Source organism: Zalophus californianus, chromosome 5 (genome assembly GCF_009762305.2).
Source record: "Zalophus californianus isolate mZalCal1 chromosome 5, mZalCal1.pri.v2, whole genome shotgun sequence".
Classification (NCBI taxonomy): domain Eukaryota; kingdom Metazoa; phylum Chordata; class Mammalia; order Carnivora; family Otariidae; genus Zalophus; species Zalophus californianus.
The window spans coordinates 85,832,516-85,854,043 of NC_045599.1; the positions used below are offsets into that span (position 1 = coordinate 85,832,516).

At 38.9% G+C, this 21,528-nt stretch overlaps 1 protein-coding gene across 6 annotated transcripts in view; it reads left to right on the forward strand.

The window, feature by feature from the left end:
- MAN2A1 (mannosidase alpha class 2A member 1) overlaps positions 1-21,528 on the forward strand; it is a 168,143-nt gene that overhangs the window by 133,806 nt on the left and 12,809 nt on the right. For 5 of the 6 annotated variants that reach the window (XM_027604650.2, XM_027604653.2, XM_027604655.2 and 2 more), the window contains 4 exons: positions 7,278-7,411; positions 10,218-10,359; positions 12,535-12,668; positions 19,629-19,823. In XM_027604650.2, coding sequence (XP_027460451.1) covers positions 7,278-7,411; positions 10,218-10,359; positions 12,535-12,668; positions 19,629-19,823 — 605 coding nt within the window. The other variant, XM_035727548.1, reaches the window with a different exon arrangement.

A 21,528-nucleotide genomic window follows, 5' to 3' on the forward strand; every position in this document is an offset into this window, starting at 1 on the left:
AAAATATTTGTTACCCAGCCTTAAAGTTCAACCAAACACCAGTATTGCAAATTGTCTCTGTTCAGCGTCCCCTGGAGTTAGGATGAGTGAGTGGTATGCTACTGTTTCTTTTTTGTTAATTCAAGAGAAGGAACGGATGGGGCGCCTGGGTGGCTCAGTTGGTTAAGCGACTGCCTTCGGCTCAGGTCATGATCCTGGAGTCCCGGGATAGAGCCCCGCACTGGGCTCCCTGCTCAGCAGGGAGCCTGCTTCTCCCTCTGACCCTCCCCCCCTCATGTACTCTCTCTCTCTCTCTCATTCTCGTTCTCTCAAATAATAAAAAAAAAAAAAAGGAACGGTTAAAGTGTGGTTTAAAAAAAAAAGAAAAGAAGAAACAAGGAAGAACTGCTTACCTCCATGGCAAGATCAGCTTGAGAAGTAAGAGTACACAGAATCCAGGCTTCCTGCATTAAGCTACCTTGGAAAGGAGCGTGTTAGGGAGAGCGGGAAGTAGGCAAGTTCAGAGTGACTGTCAGTGTGGAGAGTATGCGAACAGACCATTGTGAGTATTCTAGCATTCTTCCCTCGCTTGTCCTGGACCAGCCCCAGCTTGGATCATGGGGAAGGGAACAGGAAAGCTACGGTGTTGTGAGCTGTTTTATTCACTCCCCATGGAAGTGCTTTCGTTAGATCTTGTCTGTTTTGGATTTAAAAAAATATTACTGACGTAGATGTTGTATTCCCTCCAAGACAGAGCTTCCAAAAAACCTGTTGTTTCTTAAAATCAATGCTTATTAGGACAAAAAAAAAAAAAAAAAAAGACAGCTTTCAGTGTTCTTGTGTATTTTTTTCTATTATTAGGTCTTCAAGTATATTGTAGTTAATTGGTGTCATCTTTAACCAAAAGTTGCAATCCATGGAATCAAAATGCTCTACCTTTCCTATTATGCATTTACTTTTGTGTCATTTTAAGAATTACTGCAATGAAAAGCCTAAAATATGTAGACTAGTGCCTCGCTCATAATAAGTTGATAGGTCATAGTAGTTATTTATCGAGTGCTTTAGAAATGAAACGAAGTGGTGCATCATCATTTTCTTAAATTCAAGACTTGGAATGAAATTTACTCAAATTTATATTCATGAAAGCAGATGTTAAAATTTTCACTTGTGGAGAAATAGTCAATATGAACATTTACAGACCTGGAAATCAGCAAGTACCTCAGAGGATAAATTGGATTTTAAAATGGATGGGCAAGTTGAATAAGTCAACATGGACAAAAAGGTCATCCAGTTATGGAAGTTATTACCATTTCATTCTTGGTACTTTCAGATGTGAGTACAGTTTTTAAAATGATAATATTTGCTTTTTTAGAAACATCATCTCCATATTGGCCTACTAAATTTATCATTGTTGCGAGAATTGTCGTTAAAATTATGTATTGAATGAAGCAGTGTGTATTAGTTAATAACCCTAAGTGTCAACTCCTGGTTAAGTTGGGTAAGTTCAGGGGCACCTGGGTGGCTCAGTTGTTAAGCGTCTGCCTTCGGCTCAGGTCACGATCCCAGGGTCCTGGGATGGAGCCCCACATCGGGCTCCCTGCTCCACGGGAAGCCTGCTTCTCCCTCTCCCACTCCCCCTGCTTGTGTTCCCTCTCTCGCTGTGTCTGTCTCTTGTCAAATAAATAAATAAAATCTTAAAAAAAAAAAAAAACTCCTGTTGGGTAAGTTCACAAAAACACTGCATGAAAGTAAATACATAATGGGAAAGGTATTTTTATGTTTTTGATGATTTAAATATAGAACAAAATACTCCCAAAATTGGAAGGGCAATACTTAGAATTTCAAGCCCTGGTTTTTCAGGATAGCTTTTTTTGTTCACTATTGTTATTGTCAACAATTATTGTTACCATTGTCTTACTTCTGCTGTGAAATGATGGCTCCAGTCACCCCCTCTGCTCAGACACAGATTCAAGAAAAAGGAATGAGGGCAACAATTAGATAACAAGCTTGCATTTTTGCCCAAGAACCTACATTTTTAAGGATACTCACTGAAGACCTTGCTTTGAATCTTAGATGGGTTTTTTGAGGATTTATTTTATATGATTTCATATCTATGTCAGATTCAGTTAAACACCTCTTTTGGGTTCTCACCTTCACTTTTCAGTTTCCTCGGTGGGTGTGGGCCAGTTGCTGTTACTGCATCCTGATGTAAGGACTTGTCCTAATCACACATTGAGTACCTCTAATAAGATATCGAAATCTTGCCAAGTGTGAGTCTGGCTCTCTTTTGCTCTTTTTCCCAAGCTGCTGCCTCTCACTCCTATAAGCATTTGAGTATGGTGAGTAGTGTCTGATTTATTAGGTGTACTCCCTGGAAAGGTACACTTTGCATTTCAAAATTGCTAGAATAAGGTGATTGGGTTGGTGGAGAGGATTGGACCAACTCTGAGATTCTGCAGGTTGGGGTTGATTTCAGCTTCCCAGATAGGTGTTACAATGATCTGATGGTGAAGAAAGGAGACTGCAAGAAAATGAGGTCTAGAATTCTCCAAAAGCCACCAGCTGCTGCCCAGAGCCTTAGCCTCAGGTTTTCCATCTGCATTCCTCAGCCACACCCTCCCTGGACATTTCCATCCACCTCTTCTTTCACACACAAATGATGTGTCAGAGATACCTTCCAGGTTTTCTTTCCCCACGAGAAGGGGTGCCCTTCTCAGTTTCATTAAGACTGGTGCTAAGCAACAAAATCAAAAGGTGATGCCTCCCTACCCCGGGCCCTAACCCTACTCAGTTTCATCTTTTTCCCTGCCTTCCTAGAAAATAATCTTCTTTTAAACATGCTTAAAATAATTTTTATGGGGGCACCTGGGTGGCTCAGTCATTAGGCGTCTGCCTTCAGCTCAGGTCATGATCCCAGGGTCCTGGGATCGAGCCCCACATCGGGCTCCCTGCTCAGTGGGAAGCCTGCTTCTCCCTCTCCCCCTCCCCCTGCTTGTGTTCCCTCTCTTGCTGTGTCTCTCTCTGTCAAATAAATAAAATCTAAGAAAGAATAGAATAAAAAAGATAATTTTTATGTATACAAATAATACATATGTATACTCTTGACAAAAATGTCAGACATTATAGTATATATATATATATATATATATATATATAATGTAAAATCCCTCTAGAATCTGTGCGTGGTCCCTATCCACTACTGAAGAGAGGTAATCAGATACCTGTGTGCACACTCGATCACTTGCATTCTCTCTCTCTCCTCTCTCTCTCTCTCTCACTCACACACACACACACACACACACACACACACCCCTCTTGCATGCATATCTGTAGAAAGGTATAGTATTGTGTTTGGTTTTAGCAAAAAGTTCATCACACTGTACAAATGCTCCGTTCACTTCTTACATCAGATATCTTTCTTTGCCAGGGCAGAGAGCTACCTCATTCATTTGCTACAGAGCAGTCCAAAACGTGGGTGTACTGGTTTTATTACTCATTTGTCTGTTGGTGGGCATTTAGCCTATTTTCCCATGTTTCTACCCTTGGCACCAGTGCACAGTGAACATGCTTGTGCTTGTGATTAGTGTTCATCTTAGGTAGATAAGTGAGATCATAGTGTCTTTAATTAGTATATATTACTTTATTGGCTTCTAAAGTGACTGTGACATTTTTAAAGAAAGATTTCGGATTGTTTTAAAGAAGTTTTGTATTCTGGCAAGCCTGTCCCATAATTATTTTATATTATTTTTATTTTATTATTAATAATATATTTGTCTCCTTTAGGTAGCACTTTCAGCGTATCAGATCCCAGATCAGTACCCTCTTCCTTTCTTAAAAAATAACCTGGAGGTCTCCTTTCTACTTAGAGGCACTGCAAAGCTTCTCCAACCCATGGTCCCAAAGTAACTTTAACATTCTCTAGTGGTCAGTTTGCCATTGAGACATAATGGCCGAGAGGCTTAGTGCTGGTTCTGTCAGCCTTGTGATCTGGGGCAAGGTATGTTCTCCTAGGCTTAGGGTCAGGATTGAATGAGTTACTGTATGTAAAGCATACGACAGAGCATATGGTACATAGCAAGGACTCAGTAATTGTTGGCTGATTCCTCCACGTAACTGCTGCCCGTCACTCAGCAAACACTATTATCTGCCTATTATGTGCTGGGAGCATAAAGATAAATAAGACATGGTCCCAGTGCTTGAGGAGCTTACATTCTAACCTGCATGTGTTTGCTCAAAATTACCTATTCCCTTATCTTTCTATTTAAACTCTGTCCATGGCCTAGTTTGCTTTCCTCCCATGTCAGCTGACTTCTCCATCATGGACAGCCTCTCACATCTTGACTCATTCTCTTTAATGGTGATTCGGCACCTACTACATCCCCAAAATGTTGTTAAAAACTGGAATGCAGAGAGGGTGTGTAAGACAATCTGTAAGGAGCTAACAGGCTCCAGGGAGGAGGAAAAAAACAAAACATCAGAGTTCTGCAAGACTCTTTCCGCTTCTCTATGATGGCTTTCCACCTGTGGACTTGCTCTGTTTTTACCTTGCATTGCTTCTGTTAATAAAGGTAAATAATCTCCATTCTCTCTTTCCGGGGACAGAGTGTGAGGTGTTAGCAGCAAGGGGGTACTTAATTCTCTGTCTTTATCAATGACATAACTCACCCCCACCTCTTTGGACTACTCTTGTTAGGTAGGAGCTGTTTTCTTTCCCAGGACTGAAGAAAAACCAGAGGGGCTTAGAAATTCCCGGCCATCCATGCCCAGGTGGAATCAATTTGGTAAAAGAACCTTTTGCTGCCACATACTGCAAAGATTCTGCAGGTCACTGAGACCGATCGGTTCATACCTATGCTTCCCAGGGAGTTCTCCCCTCAATCCCATGAGCTTCTTTGGGAATCGCACACCTTAGGGAATTCTTGACCTAGAGTAGGAAAAGGTAGCAGTCCTTAATCCCCCTCACATAGATTCTTCTTTAAAAACTAATTACCTTTGATAACTCAGGGATACCTCCTTGCTTTGATTACCATTATAAGATTTATTTGGTTTGTTCATAATAAGTATATTAGGTTTGATCTTACTTTAAAAGCCTGTCCTGGCACAGAATTTAAATTAATGTCTTGCTGAATTGTGAATGGACATCGAGGCTCCTTTTAAAGGAGACTTAAGCATTTGTTGCCACAACAGGATCTGAGCATAATACTGAGCTCAAGAAAGATCATTTTCTCAACAGAAATAATTTATTATTGCCAGAGGTAATGTGAAATTATTTATTTTTTCTTGAAGCATTTTTTATTGTAAATGTTTTCCAGAGATACATGACTTGAAATTAATGACACTCTCCTTTGTTAAGACTTTATTTCATTTCATGTACTCTATTGACCCCTGGGAGAATATCCAGTCTAGAGAGGAGAAAACGTACGCGGTGCTAAACAGCCACGAATGCCTCCAGCAGATGAAGTGTTCTCCTGAATGCTTCATGGGGGACTTCATCCCTAGTGCTGTATTTTGTGTTTTTGGCATCTTTGGTTCATTTGTGGAAGCTTGTCTGTTAAAATTCCATATACATTTCATTGGCTTTGAAAGATATTGAGTTGACATAAACCTACTGAAAGGAAAGTTTGCATCGAAAGTAATACATTTCCTAGTCAAAGAAAATACCGTTGTTCTAGCATCAGTGGATGTGATTTTTTTTCTTTTAACTTCCCGGTAGTAGTGAAGCTATTTGGGTCAGCTATCTGGTAATTGTCAGAAGGAAAGTTATATGTATATTTTACAGGGCAGAGGTTAGTGGTTCAGACTGGCCATAAAGTGGGAGGGAAAAGAAAAGGACCTTCTAACCCCCCACACATGAGGTCACACTGCTCATCACAGCTTTATGAACATAGTAAGAAGCTGAAGTCATCTCTGAGGTTGTCGAGTTGAAAGAGTAACATCTCCCAGAAAAGAACTTCTGTGAGAATTCTGAAAATTCTGTTGATGGAGGTTTCCACCCATTTGGTATTGTCAGCATATTACTACTTATGTCTTAGAATTTCCGGTGTACTTCTCACGTAAACCTGTAGTGCCTCAGCTAGCTGCACTTTCATTATTTTCCACAAGTCCCACCAATTCAAACTTCCTTCCTTTAACTGTTTGCTTTCACCTTCTCTAAGCCCTGGGGATTCTTCTTGGCTTCCAGAAAAAGTCCTCCGTACTCCCTTCTCCCACTCCCCTTTCTCTTTACATAGCCCTCTTTGTCTAAAGAGTGTGCTGGTGATCAGCACACTGTGACAGAGTGTGTGTGAGGCCTGGTGGGTAATGACTGACAGCTGCAGGTACGTGTCCAGGGTTCTTAGAACCTTAAAAACCTTCTGCCATATGAAATAGGATAGGGCCAGTCTTTCTTCTTTTGATTGCTTGCTTTCCTGATTTCGTAGAAGATCCAATATCTCTTCTACTCAGTCTGTATTAGGAGTGTTGGATTTCGCCATAATTCCCCTCTCCATCTCGGAAATAGACCCAAGGCTTCACTCAGGACCAGAAGATATAGTTAGGGTGGCATGACAGATAGAAATTAGTGAACGGTTTAGGCTTATCCAAAAAAATACTTGATACATCTGGGACTTCTTCAAGCTGTCCTCTGCTTTATATAGCAAAGGACAAAATGAATCACTCCATAAAAAGAGGTCCTGAGAGATACCAAACTCAATTAAAATTGATTTAACTTCTGGGGCGCTCTCCAGATTATACTCCACAAATACTAATATGATAATATCCATTTTAGCCATAAATCATCTCATCGGATCTCGTGTCTCTTCCTAGATTATAGATCATGGGCAATAATAGACTGTCTCTTGAACCAACAGAGTGTAGATCTCACTGCTTCAGATTTCCAATGCGGAATGCTAGCCGTGAAGAAGTAGGCTCAAATGGCTCTGTTGGAGAATGGCCGTACACGTGACAGGCGGCCTGGCCTAGAGCGGGGCTGACCTTTTCTCATTTAACGTCCTCTTTTCCCTCCAGAACTCATTGGAGAATCGTTTGCATGTTATATTTCATCTGCATTTATCTCATCCCAACCTCTTCATCCTTCTGTTGAGTTACATGCGCTCCGGAGTAAATGTTTTCTACCGTCTGGCAGTGTTAAAAAAAAAAAAAAAAAAGAAAAAAAGGTGAACAGTGGCACAGTTAACATGAAAAATGGTGAAGATAGGAATAGGAAAAAGGAAAATGTATGTCACTTTGGAAGTTCTATACAGTATAAGAAAAGTGGAGCAATAAATTTCTATTAACGTATATGTTCTTTTAAAATTTAGGAATAGATGGACAGACTGTGGAAGTGTCCAATATCGTGGACATCCGAAAAGAACATAATCGTGAGATTGCAATGAGAATTTCTTCTAGCATAAACAGCCAAAACAAATTTTATACTGACCTGAATGGATACCAGGTAATTTTCCTTTAAAATGTCTAAGTAATAGCTGTTAGTGTGTAACTTTTATATATGGTAATGGGCCGGTTAATATCGGATCCTTTGAAAAATATGCTTAAGTTTACAAACTATTTCTAAAGGAAAACTGAATTTTAACAGGTACTTAGAGGTTCTATATTCAACCAGGTTTCCAAAGTTAGAACAGATATTTGAGAGATTGGTTTGTAGAACATCTGATTTACAGATATAGTTTTTTCAAAGGCAGATTTGGCGACCATTTGCATGTTAAATACCTTGACACCAAAATATATCTGAATTTATCTAATAGAAAGGAAACATAATTAGGGATTGGTGGAGTATATGTTTTTCCCTTCATAAAGAAATGGTCTGTGCATATTTAGTTTATTACATACATACTTTTAAATGTATAATATAATAATGGGCTCTTAAATTTTAGGAAAACTCTTCCCCTCTTTTTATCAATAATGTATGTGTATTTACCTTTGTGCACACACAGGTGTACATATACGTAGACCAAGAAATACAAGCACATATATATTTAGAAATGTGGGTAGGTATGTATTTAATCAAAATGTTCACAAAATAGTTTGAAATAATAATGAGAAAATTGACTCAATTTTTTTCAGATTGTTAGCTCTCTAATTTAATAGGGCTCTTTTGATTGTTACTTAAATTTCTATATTCAAAGTATATGTGTGTGACAATGTAGCTTTGAAATAATACTACTAAAAACATTAGCATGTTTTTGAGACATTAGCATTTTAGAAATTTCTGGCTGTGAATAGAAATAATTTCACAACAAATGCTTTTACTTTGTCTGATTTTCAACTGGGATGAGTGGAAGGGATTGTGATAATTTTCTCTTCTACAATTTCCTGCAAAGGTTAAATTTAAACCTTTTTCAAAGCACAAAAATTGCATTATACACTTTGAATTTACATGTTAATTCTACCACAGCTGTTTGGTTTTCAAATGAAGCCCCGACTTTATGGTGGTGATTCATTTTCCTTGTGTACAAAAGAAACTCTTTTCTTAAAATCTTACAGAAGCAATTATTTGTATGTGTGGGTGTATACATGAATGAAAAAAAACAGTGAAAGTGAATAAAAATGTGAATTTTCTTTTCCAGGATCGAGCATTTGAATAAATGGGAAAATATTATTTCTAAATTTATAAATTTCTAAATTTATGACCTAAGTATTTCTGCTTCTAAAATAGGCCATTTTTTAAGCCTTGGAAAGAGTAGTCCTTGGGCAAAACTAGAAATCTAGACCGACAGGTAGAGAATGAGGGTGGCAGCCCCGTAGTCATGACAGTGTGAATGTCCTTTTCATTGAGTATACAAGTTAATTTGAGTGGGAAGGTCAGGATTGGAAAGGAGAAATGGAAAATTCTTTGAAACTATCTCTTCTTTTCTCTTTCTTTCTTTCTTTTTTTTTTTTTTTTTAACATTTTGCAGTTGTTTCTTCAGTTTCATAATTTCCTGGGCCTGTGATACAAATTACCACAAACTGGGTGGCTTAGAACAACAAGAATTGATTCTGTCATAGTTCTGGACACCACAAGTCCAAAACCAAGATGTCTTCAGGGCCACATTCCCTCCAGAGGCTCTTGGGAAATGTGCTTCCTTGCCTGTTGTGGCTTCTGATGGGCTTGTAGACCCATCACTCCACTGTCTGCCTCTGCTGTCCCAGAGGCCCTGTCGTATTCTCCTCGTGTCTCCATGTGTGTCCTTTTGTGTCCAGATTTCCCGCTTAGAAGGACGCCAGCCCTTGGATTAGAGCCCACCCTAATCCACTATACCTTATGTCTGTAGAGATCCTATTTCAAAACAAAATCACATTCACAGGTTGTGGGTGGCCATGAATTTGGGGGACACTATTCAGTACAACCAGTAAGTTGAAGGATGCACTACAGGGTTGTTGTAAAGGTTAAAGATCATATTTGTGAATGCCCAGTACTTTGCCTCCTTATAATGGGCACTCAGTACTATTACAGTAACTTTGTACTCCTTTCCTTCTTGAGTGTCATGTCAGACTTGCATGAGCTGAACAGGAGAGATGTCATTTTTATGTGGTGTGAAAAAGATACCTCATAACGAAGTCTCTGTTTGATGTTTCCTCCTGCGGTTTGAGGGAATCTCCTTAACCCCAACCAGCTTAGTGAATTTTTGGTCAAAAAACAAAAAAACGTATTTCATGCATTCACATGCTAGACCAAGAAAAATTAAAATATGGAACTACCTACATTGACACTAAACAGGAAACATAAGCACTGAAGAGTTTTTAAATATAAATATGAATTTGATTATTTTAATGTAATGTGTTAGAGGATTTGATGAGGGGATCTGTGGTATTTGTTAAAACTGATTCAAGAATTATAAGAGATATTTTTTGAAAGGGAATAGAGAGCTATTATGCTTAGCATTCATTACAAAAGCAGTATGTTAGATTTAGATGAGAAATGAATACTTAATACCTTTATAATTTGTTTTATGCAAATATTGGAAAGCTAGAAGACTTTTGTTAAGGATTTTTATTCTGAATTTAAATAGGAATGCCTATTTTAAAAACCTGGATAAGTTCTACCTTTCTCACTTAAAAGTTTTCTAAGATCCTCCTTATTTTTTTTTCATATTGTTTGAAAGAATGTTTTAATTCCCAAATTAGCTCTTCCTTTGAACAAGAAAGGAAGCTATATTTTTTTCTCTTTGGAAGAAATGTGACTATAGTCAGTACTAATTTTTAACGTACATCTGTAAATATCACTTGATTTCTTTAAAGTGAACTGTTTGGCCTTATAGATTCAGCCTAGAATGACAATGAGCAAATTACCTCTTCAAGCAAATGTCTATCCGATGACTACAATGGCCTATATACAGGATACCAAGCATCGCTTGACACTACTTTCTGCTCAGTCTTTAGGGGTTTCAAGTTTGAAAAGTGGTACGTATTGTTTGGATTCTTTTTTGCTCTTACAAGTTTCAGTTCCATGTGTATAATTTTTCTGTTGGTCATATGTATTAATTATCATCTTCAGACACCAGCTATTAATTTTGGTTTTGTGAGAATAACATAAAATAATGTATTTCCTCAATCTTCTGATGAAGAATGAGGGACCTAAAACTCCATGAAACCATTGTTTCTTAAAGATTAATTTTTCTCTCCTGATAGCTCATTGTTTGCACAAGCCTCTGTCGTTGTCATAATAGAATGGCTGTGGAAACTCTCCGCGAAGCCAAAGAGGAGAGGGAGCTGAGATAAAAGTTAGAAATTCCCAGAGTTGCCTAAGTTCGCAAAGGCGGGACCTAACAGTTTAAACCTAGGTCCTTCTCTGAATCACATCCTTCTAGGGCACTTCCACCCAAAAGAAGAAAGGGAGTTGAAATGATACAGCTAGGCAGATAAAGAGGTGACAGACACAACTTTAAGGATTCCAAAAGATAGAACAAGATGGAGAGAGAAATCATAAACACAGATTAATTTTTTTCCTTTTTTTTTTTTAAGATTTATTTATTTGACAGAGAGAGACACAGCGAGAGAGGGAACACAAGCAGGGGGAGTGGTAGGCAGAGGGAGAAGCAGGCTTCCCGTGGAGCAGGGAGCCCAATGCGGGGCTCGATCCCAGGACCCTGGGACCATGACCTGAGCCGAAGGCAGCCACTTAACAACTGAGCCACCCAGGCACTCCATATGTTTTGATTTTTAAAAAATTAAGTCAACTATTTATAGATTGGACAACTTCACATAAAATTCCTAAATGTGGTTTAGGGGCAGAGGAGCTTTATTTCTCAGCTTGCCTTTATCAAGGGAAGTGGCATAACTGTCTAGTCCATGATTGCTCCAGTCCTAATGTCTAGTTCCCTATTTAAGGACCCAGCTTTGAGAATTTAAGGCAAGGTTTAAAAGTGGGGGGCTCAAGAGTCACACCTGGCCCAGGTGCCCCTGCTACAGACAGCCAAGCACCCTAGCATTTGAGTACCTACAAACAGAAGAACAATTTGAGTACAGCCCAGATTTACTGAGTGTCACATGTTATGAGGGCTAACATTTGGAGGCAGGGAGAAGAGAGAAATTGCCAAGAGATTGATGTACTCATTTGGGTGTGACGTGATCAAGCTCTAGATGGCCAGTTCGTCCCAGTGCCTGAGGAGCACATTCTAGACAGTTGTGTTCTAAAATAAATTTGGAGGTAGTAACAACGAAAATTCTGACCATCACTGGCAGTTTTATGTACTGGGTACCTAAACTGAGAAGAAAGAACTAAACAGAGTTGGATTGACTATGTAAAAATAATAGTTATTAAAATATTTTATGTATTGCTCTTTTATGCCAAAAGAGCATTTAGTACTATAACAAATGTGAATGAGTGGATGGATGAATATGCATATATTTTTAAGTATGTATGACTAAGTTTTTTTTAGTGTAAATATATGACTGTGGCTCTGGGTGGTTTTTTGCTTTGTTTTAGATAGGGTTTTTTTAGTTTGTATTCTCATAGCCTAACTCTTAGCTTACAACTTAAACTAGAGGAGGTGTGGAATTATTGCACAGCCAGTGAAGGAACCGAATATGACCTCTTCTTGAACTGGAGGAGAGAGGATAGTTGATGCCACTAACCTAATACCAGGGAGGGAAGGGGGTACGTGCTGGGAGTCTCCAAATCCTGGGGTTTCTTCAGAGAATCACCAGATATCAAGTAACCTAAACTGTCTTTCAAATCCTTTTTAGATTCTACACCTCTGTATTTGCCTTGTTACTCCATGTGTGATGTATGTTTCCTAATGAACCTCGTAAATGTTTTTAAATTCCAGATGCTACCACTAAAAATTTTAGAGGACATAATTTACTCTTCAGATTAATTCTTTTTAAATTTCACTTAAGTTTTGATCTGTCTCATTTTTAAATTTCTTACCAGATTTTACCAGACATTAATGAAGAAGAATGGAAATACAGTCCTCTTTTTTGCATTTGTACTAGCTGTTTTGAGAAAGCCCTTGGTACTTTGGGCTGTATGGATCTGTCTCCTTGGCTTAAATCAGGACTGTGCCTAAACTTATGTGATTCTCACTGGATGTTTGTATTAAATAACTCTGGCCAGTTTGTTTGTTTGTTTGTTAGGTCAGATTGAAGTTATCATGGATCGAAGACTCATGCAAGATGATAATCGCGGCCTTGAGCAAGGTGTCCATGATAACAAGGTTACAGCTAATTTATTTCGAATACTACTGGAAAAAAGAAGTGTTGTGAATATGGTAGGAAAAAAAAAATAACTCATACGTTCTTACGTTGATTGTTCTTTGCCACCCAAAATTTGAAATTATGAATGTCCACTTTTTTTTATGATTTACAGTTCCCAGGATTGAGATATCTTTATAATAGGTGTAGCCTATATTGACAAAAAAGAGAACTTCAGTTACACATATGTCAGATTTGCATTTAGGTCATCTTATTTTTTATTTTTGCTTATTATGTAGATGTAAAATAATGTTAAGGAATCAGTTTGGGTGAGATTTTCTGAAATTATTTTGAAAGAAAATAAGAGTTGAATTTAAGAATAGAACTTAACCACATACTTAGGAGATTAAGTTTGATTAGTAAAATTTATTGGAAACCTTAGTGTGCTTATTCTAGTCTTAGACTCCTCAATTGAAAATGGATTTACTTGTCTATCTTCTTGCTCAGTTTTGATTTCTCAAAACAAAACCCCAGCATTCCATTAAAAAATCTGGCTCAAGCTCAGTTGGATGTAAACCAACATGACAATACGCCTCTTCAAGGCTACACAAAAGTCATCATCACAGTCCTCCATGCTTTACTGATCTCCCACCGCAGATGATCTCTACACAGCCTTTTTTTCCCTCACTCTGCTCTCCTTCTTTCTTCACTGACCCATTTCAGATGTTTTCTACTCTTTTTAGCTGGTGACCTCACCATCGACTTCACATCTGACAGGGCTCTCGGTTCTAGGTATCAACCATCTCCTCCCACCCTTTCCTTCTTCCCTCATGTTGCGGTAGAGACATTTTTACCTTCCTTTCCTCCCAGGCCAGTACCTCCGCTTGTCCTTGCAACATACCCCAGCGCCCTCCTCAGCATGATCTCAGCATGATCATCCTCCTTCTCTCTCCCTGCCCTTCAGAGCTGACATTCCCCTAGGAAAGAAACCCTTTCTGAAGGCTTTTAGACACTCTTCATTTTCTCCTATTAAAAATAAAAACCAAAAACAACGTCCACGCAGACTCATTTCCATTTGCCCTGCTCTCCTGTCCTGTCTTCCACACCCAGTTGAGCCGGTTTGGGAGATGGGTTTATTTCATTGCTTCCATGTCACACTCAACTCATTTCAGCTTTGCTTTAGCTCCTCCATCCACACACACACACACACACACAGCCTTGCCAGTGTCACGAGATCCACCGTCTTACTTCACCTTGCAGCAGCATTTGACACTGACCACGTCACTTCTTAGAAGACAGTCTAGTCAGGGCTTCCGTGGTGCCGTGCTCATTTGGTTTTCCTCCTACCTCTCAAGTGGTTCTTTATCTCTCCAATGGTTATTAATTAAGCCATTAAATGTCAGAGTCCTCAAGGGTTGGCCCCACGCCTTCTCCTTTTCTCATTTTATATGTTCTCCCTCTTCAATGTCTCCTACTCCCGTGGCTTTGGTGACCACCGCTATGCAGATGACATTTCACCTCTTACCTGCAGACCCATCTACCTTGCTGCGTCCTGCTATTCAGACCCGACATATCCATGATCCCTCTCATGATCTCTCTTCCCTTCCCCCCAGACCTGCTCTTTTCCAGTGTTTGCTCTCTCGGGGACTAGCACCACCTTCCATCCAGAACCACACACATAGGAGTCATCTCTCGTTGATACTTCTCCTTTGCCTGCCCCTTTCTTAAAAGAATGGTCCCCAGTGCTTGGCTATCTTATTGCCTAAATATTTCAAATCTATAAACTCGCTTATTTCGACCACCGTCATCTAAACAAACATCATGTGTTTCCTGAATCATTCTGCTCTTCTTTTCCTGCCATATTTGGTCTCAGTCAAGTAAGCAAAGTGATTCGTCTTTTCAAAATTCAGTCTGACCTCACTGCCCCCTTCTTAACCCTCAGATGTCTTCTCATTGCTCTCCTAATAAAAGCCAAAATCCTTCCTGTGGCCTGAAGAGCCCCTCATGATCTGGGCCCTGCCTGTCCCCCAGCTTCATCTAGCAGGACTCGCGTTATTTCTGCTCTAGGCCCACTGGTTTTCTTTCAGTCCCAAGTACTCCCCACGCACCTGGGGCCCACAGTACCTTTGCATTTGAGTTTTCATTCTCTGCCCCGGGAACTCTTCATAACAGTTCAGGTCAAAGCTGCCTTGGTCAACTGCTTTTTCTTGACCAGGCCAGATCACCATCCTCAGTGTCTCCTCAGAATTGCGCATCTGTCCTCCATGCATAAATTATATTTGATCATTGTCTCTCTCCTCTTTTGGACCATAACTTCATGAGAGTGGGGGCCATGTTCCTCTGCTTCTAGAATTGTTCCTAGCAGAGGAAGCACCCAATATGTGTTGCATGAATGAATGCACAAATGCATAAGTGAGTGAGCTGTAATAGTGCGTTGTGCCACTGCATTTATCCCAGCCCCTGCTTTACTGCCTTGTCATACTCGGCATGTTCTCTTCCCCTGCTCCATTCCAGGGACTTGCCTGCTTCGTTTTCATGTACCCCACAGGGCTCCTTGCCTGTGGTAGCTATTCTATAAATAAAACACTAGTTGATTGAATGAAATGGCAACAGCTCATTAAAGCCAAGAATTCTTTCAGTATCTAGAATCTTTTAGGAAAAAAGACTTTAATATCCATTTTTAGATGTCAAGATTTAAACCAGTTCTTGGGACTCATGGTTTAAATCAATTACTGACAAGATAGCTTAATTTGAGGACTAAAACTGCACAGGAAAATCATTGTCTGAGTGCTGGCAGCTACTATCTTTTTCTCCTCCCGAAAATGTCGCTGGCTTTTATGATTTTTTTTTCTCTCTATATAGACACTAATTTGCAAAGCTTCTGTTAACTCTGGCAATAAGCATTTTCATGTCAGATCTATAAAGCTTTCACTTAGAAGTGAAGTAATTTGTTTATTCCCTTTCAAAACTCCTTGGATAGTAATTGATTGAAATTTGATCCAATGTTTTCATAATCCTATGTTGGTTAAATTTTTCTTTTTGCTCAACTATAGATTCTTGGACTTAAATCAATAGTTTCTTTTAAATAAAAAATGAACTAGAGAAGAGAAAATACATTTTAATTTCTAGTGCAATTGATTAAAAAGACATTTGATTAAGGAATGTTCCATCTCCTATAACTTAAACTTTACAGAAAGTGTTTTTATTTTCAACTCAGACTCTCATGTTTAAAATGTCGATGGTAGGAACCGTGGTGAGGAGACAGTCTCTGTACAGGAAGGCATTTTAGTGGAAAGTCTTCAGCCTGCCAGAGCCGCTGGGAGGAATGATCTGGGTGACTAAGTGGAACCGAATCCTGTTCGTGAGTGTTCCGCAGAGAGGCAGTGAGAACAAGGACTGGAATGATGATCGCTGTGAGATGTGCAGATGCCCAGTGGGTTACTGTAGCTATGTGAGGTAGACTTTCATCCATGTGTAATGACCAACGGAAGTGGAAAGTGGGAATTGTCTCTTTAGCATTGACCCTTTAGGTTTTCTTTCTTTGATGCTTACTCTGTATCCCTTCCTGCTGAAGACTGCTATAGGTAGCGGGCATTGAACCAGGAATTAGGAGTGCTGGGAAGTGTTCAGGTATTACAGTTGTGTCATTTTACCTGTGGATACCAGTTCTTTACATGTCAGGAAAAGGAGCTAGGAGAGATCGGATGAAAAGCTCAAATGCTTACAGGGCTCAGAAAAGTGATGGCATGAGGGAGGTTGGTCACGTTTAAGGGCAAACGCTTAAGTGAGGTGACCCCAGCTCTGTGATGAGTGAGGACACGTCCCACCAAGGAGCTACAACTCAGCTGCACTTGAGGGAATATGGGGGCCCAGGGTGACTTGGGTTTCCAGTGTTTTGGGTTTTAAAAAAAAAAGTTACCTGTTTTGGGGAGTTTTGTTGTTGTTGTTGACAATTTCAGTATGAAATCTCCTGGATTTTTTTTCTTTTTTTGAGAGTTGGCCAAAAAACAGACAACTTTTTAATACCATGCAGACCTACCAAAACCTATCTATAGGCAAATTTAGCTCACAGATCACCAGGCTTCACCTCTGCACTAAATAAGATATATTTCTATATCTTATGATTCGTTATATTTTCATTCATTATTTCTTTTGTCTCTTTTTACCGCATCCTTTCCCCTACTGTATTTTTCTCTCCTTTATTTATATTACATTTACTTGTTGATAGATTAAGTTCAGAAAAACATTTATCAGGTTCCCACCATGTATCAGGTCATACTGACTGAATAAGCCAAAGTAACTCAAAATATCATCTCTTATTGTCTTAGATAATTTATTTAGCAAGTTTTGATGTAGATGGATGGAAACCTTTGATGTTTAGGGATCAGATAACTTAAATGGGCTTCATGAAGAACACCATGGAGCCTAGCAGGAAGTTCTGACTTATAAAATAAGGGCTGGAACCCAATGGAGATCTCAACTTCGTGTGGTTTGGATCAGAATGTGCTAGAAACTCTTTATAATTTCATACAGGCTGCAAGGAGAAAGCTAGATCTGAACAGCTTGAAGCTTTCCAACCCACAAGGAACCAAATAATGTTTACAGTAGTATATTAGTTACTGCAAGCTGGGGAATTCATTTACAGCTTAAAATTTCCTATAGCAAACATGTGTTATAAGCTTTGGGTTTATCATAAAGGTTACAGTTAAAAGATTACCTTTCCAGGAGATTAATCAAAAAGTGATAATTCACCAGCTAAATATCTTGTCGAGCCCCTCATTGCTGTAAACATTTAAGAAAGTGCGTGAATTGTGGAACCTTCTGTGAGATTTTGTCCCACCCTGCCTGGCCAGCTTCCAGCAGCGTTATTTGTTTGTGGTGCTTTTATAGCTCTGAACCACAAATCTTCCCTAAACTTCTCTTCCTTACCCTACTTGGGACAATAAATGGCACAGTTCTTGAATTCTCGAAGCACTTACAGTCATGACATTGTTTCCTTTGACGAGACTTATCATTAACATGTTTCTGAGTCTGAATCATTTTCTTAATTCAAAACTAGTTAAAGGATGAGACTCAGACATTTGATTCCAAAGGCAGTGGTTTCTTCTACAAGGTTGGGAGGGTGTCTGGGGTGATGGTTCCCAGCACGTGTCCACAGAGCTGTGTCAGAGTGACGGAGATTTGAGATTCACTCTGGGGGCTGTTAAGCTTTGGCTTCCTAGGGCTCCCCCCTGGAAGTTCTGATTAAGTAGATTTGGGTTAGGGTTCGGGGATCTATGTTTAAAGCTCCCCAAGCCATTTTTATGTATGGTAGGTTGGGAATGGGGGGCACTGAGAGTCAAGGGAACTGGTGTGTTTGGGAGGAAGAGTATATGCACATTACTGTTTGAAAGGTATACATAATCCATCAAGAAGTATCCCACCTATTCACTGAAGTGTCTAGGGATTCCTCCAAGAGCATAGAACAAAGCCAGAGAGCTTTTTCTGAATGTTACTTGACCTAGAATGGACTTAATGCCTTCTGATTCTGATACGGCAGGTGTCTTCTTTTCTGTTGGGATCTTTTATCTTTTATTACTGAAAAGTGATTTTGTCAGCAATCCTGACCTAGATTATGAAGTCCTTTGATCTTGGAGTACATTTAAAGTTTCCAGTTAAAACTGTTCCCTCAGTATTCAACAACATGCATTAAATTTCAGTATTGTTTGGTGAATATTATTATATATGCTTTATGTAATCTTTCTTTTAAAAAAAGAGTGTGGGATGGGTGCGTATTTTTTTTACAAGTCTTTTAGACCTTGTATCAGTCAGTATCTTAATATGCAGTGTCCCTCTACTGCCTTTAATTTTTTTCTCTCTCCATAGTCTGAATTGTAATGACATCTACAGTTCGCTGCTGGCAAGATGCTTGCCACTCTTTGCTCAATACCCTCTGTTCAGTGCTAATCTGACATTCCGAATTTTAAGCCCCGTATCTCCTATAAATCCTATCTTTTCAGCCAGATAAGTAGCCAAGCCTTTTATTTGAGCCCTGTATTGCAAAAAGGATGCAAAATCAGAGGATATCAGTAAAATGGACAGTTTAAAAATAAGATACAAAATTAAATTTGTTGCACATGTCACTGTTGATGAAAAAACCTTTCTACATAAATTACTTTCTCTTCTTATTGTTTTTCTATGTGTGCTCTTATACCTTAGGCATTATTGGTTAAGATTCTACTTAGTCATCGATTTAATTAATTGAGTGTATCATCTACCATATGCCTATCCCCAGCCCTGGCAGACTTATTTAATGTTTGAACATGCCGAACCACTTGTCTTTAAGTATATACCATAGCAATGACTAAAGTGCTTTTAAATTCTACTAAATAATTGTGTACTAGGTAAATATGTACTAACTATTGCATAACATAATTTAACAGTTTCAGTTCAGTGGTAGTGATTTACCAAATTTAACAGATGATCTAGGTATATGCCCTGTGTTATTTTAAAAACCTTATTTATTTTGAGAGTTTTTTCCCAAAAAATCCTGTCATTGGGTAACATGTATCGAGCATAGCTTCAAATCACTACACGATGTTATGGTCTAGTTGAGTGTATAAATGAAACCATGAGGATATGGTGGGTAAAACCTGAGGGAGAAGAGATCACATTTGATGATGTGCAAGATGTGTGAATATCCCAACCCATCTATTTAAAAATTTTGTTGCAGGTTGAGAAGGAGTTTCCATAAAATGTTATACCTTGTCCTAAAATGTTTTTTGGAAAATGTTGTCAGGATTTTTAATACTAAAGCAATGGAAAAAAGATCTTTCTAAACATGAGTTAGGTGGACACTGTTCATTTTCTTGTATTGCTTATAAATGGACTTGGTAATCTCTGTGTTGGCTAAGACTGTTATTTACAAAACATAATAAAATTAAAATATTTGTTTATGTTTATATTTCTTTTCTCTTTAAGCCCTGTCAGGTAATTCCATTAATATTGTAAAAACTGCATATATATAACTTTTAAGCATTTCTGTTTTTTCTTGCTAGGAAGAAGAAAAGAAGTCGGTCAGTTACCCTTCTCTCGTTAGCCACATAACTTCCTCTTTCCTGAATCATCCTGTCTTTACAATGACAGAAAAGATCCCCGTGCCCACCCTTCAGCTGCTAGGTGAATTCTCTCCGTTACTGTCATCTTTGCCTTGTGACATTCATCTTGTTAATCTGAGGACTATACAGTCAAAGGTATATCCCAAAATGTATCTATAAAGAATTACTTTTTTGTAATGTATTTGATATAAGGGGATGAGAAGCAGAAAGAACTGCAGCTGACCCTTGAACAGCATGAGCTGGAATTGCACTGGTCCACTTACACAGATTGTTTCCCATAAACACACCACAGGACTGAAAATATATTTTCCTTATGATTTTCTTAACATCGTCTTTTCTCTAGCTTCCTTTATTATAAGAATACAGTGTAACATACATATAACATACAAAATATGTGCTGATCAACTGTTCATGTTACCAGTAAGGCTTCCAATCAAGAGTAGGCTATTTAGTAGTTATGTTTTGGAGAGTCAGAGTCATGCGGATTTTTGACTCCGGTTGGGGGGAGGATCGTCGCCCCTAACCCCCTGCACAGTTCAAGGGTCAACTGTACTGTGGGTTTTACTGTGCTTCAGGGAGCCGTTAAGAGGACTTGGCCTTTAGGCAAAATCATTCTACCTTTTATTTGACTGTTGCTGTGTAGTTTAGAGCGTATCCCACTTACTAATTTATGTTATTCCCGGAAAAGTTCTGTGTGGTGCCAAGGTCAGGGTATATTATCTTTGTACAGATAAGAAAGCAAAAACTGGCCCTGGGGTCACATTGTAGTAGGTGGGAGAACAGGCCATAAGATCAGCTTTTCTGGCATTTTCCATTCATTTCTCCTTGTTAGCCAGTGTATCTTGAGGCGTTAGAGAATTAAGAAGCATAGCATTTAATTATTTCTGTATCAGAGGCCTTGTACATTCCTATCTTCCTCTTGAAAATCACTGCAACTCAGACGTTTGCATTGAGAAACCAACTATTTAGAGACATCTAAGGATACACTAGAGGAAGAGAGGGGAAGGTTTGATTAGATTTGGAATTTTAATTCAGTTAGACTGCTTTTGTTTACATGTATGCCTACTTTTAAAGTCAGAGATTGCATTTGAAAAGAATAAAAAATAGACATTTGACATTTTTATCTTTTGTAGAGCTGTTTTGATATTGTGAATTGACATATGCATAGCTAGAAATAGTCTTAAGTGCTTAGGGATTCTGCAGGGAATGTAATAAATGGCCTGAGTATGAAAAGAAGAGAATGCTCATGTTTGAAGACCACATAAGAAGAGAAAAACGTTTCGTTTAAGCACAAAGAACTAAAGCAAACCAAGTAAAGTAAGGATAAATGCTTGCAAATTTGAACATATAGGGCTTTTAAAACTGTATGACCAAGAGAAGGAACTTAGGCCTGACTATGTGGGGATATCCATGCGGCTTGTGATAATGAGTACAGGTGAACACAGGAGGCCTGTGTATATCTGCATGTGTCAAAAGGCTTGTTTGATCATGTGAACGAACCTACAGGATTTATTTCATGCCACTACGTGCCAGTTACAGCTAAAGGCACTAGGGATACTGTCGTGAGCAAACCAGACCATCACCCCTGCCTTTCTGAAGCATGGATTCTGGTGGGAGGAGAAAAATAAAGAAGAAAAAATAAGAGAAACATATAATGTGTTAGATGGTGCTAAGTGTTAGGGAGGGAAAATAGGAGGGAAGGTTCTGGAAGGTGATGCGAGTTTGCATTGTGTGGTTGGAAGAGGACCTTGCAGAAAGGGTGTTAATGGAGTAAAAATCTGAAGGAGGTTAGAGAGTAAGTGACTCATGCAGATTTCTGGGGGTAGAATGGTCCAGGAAG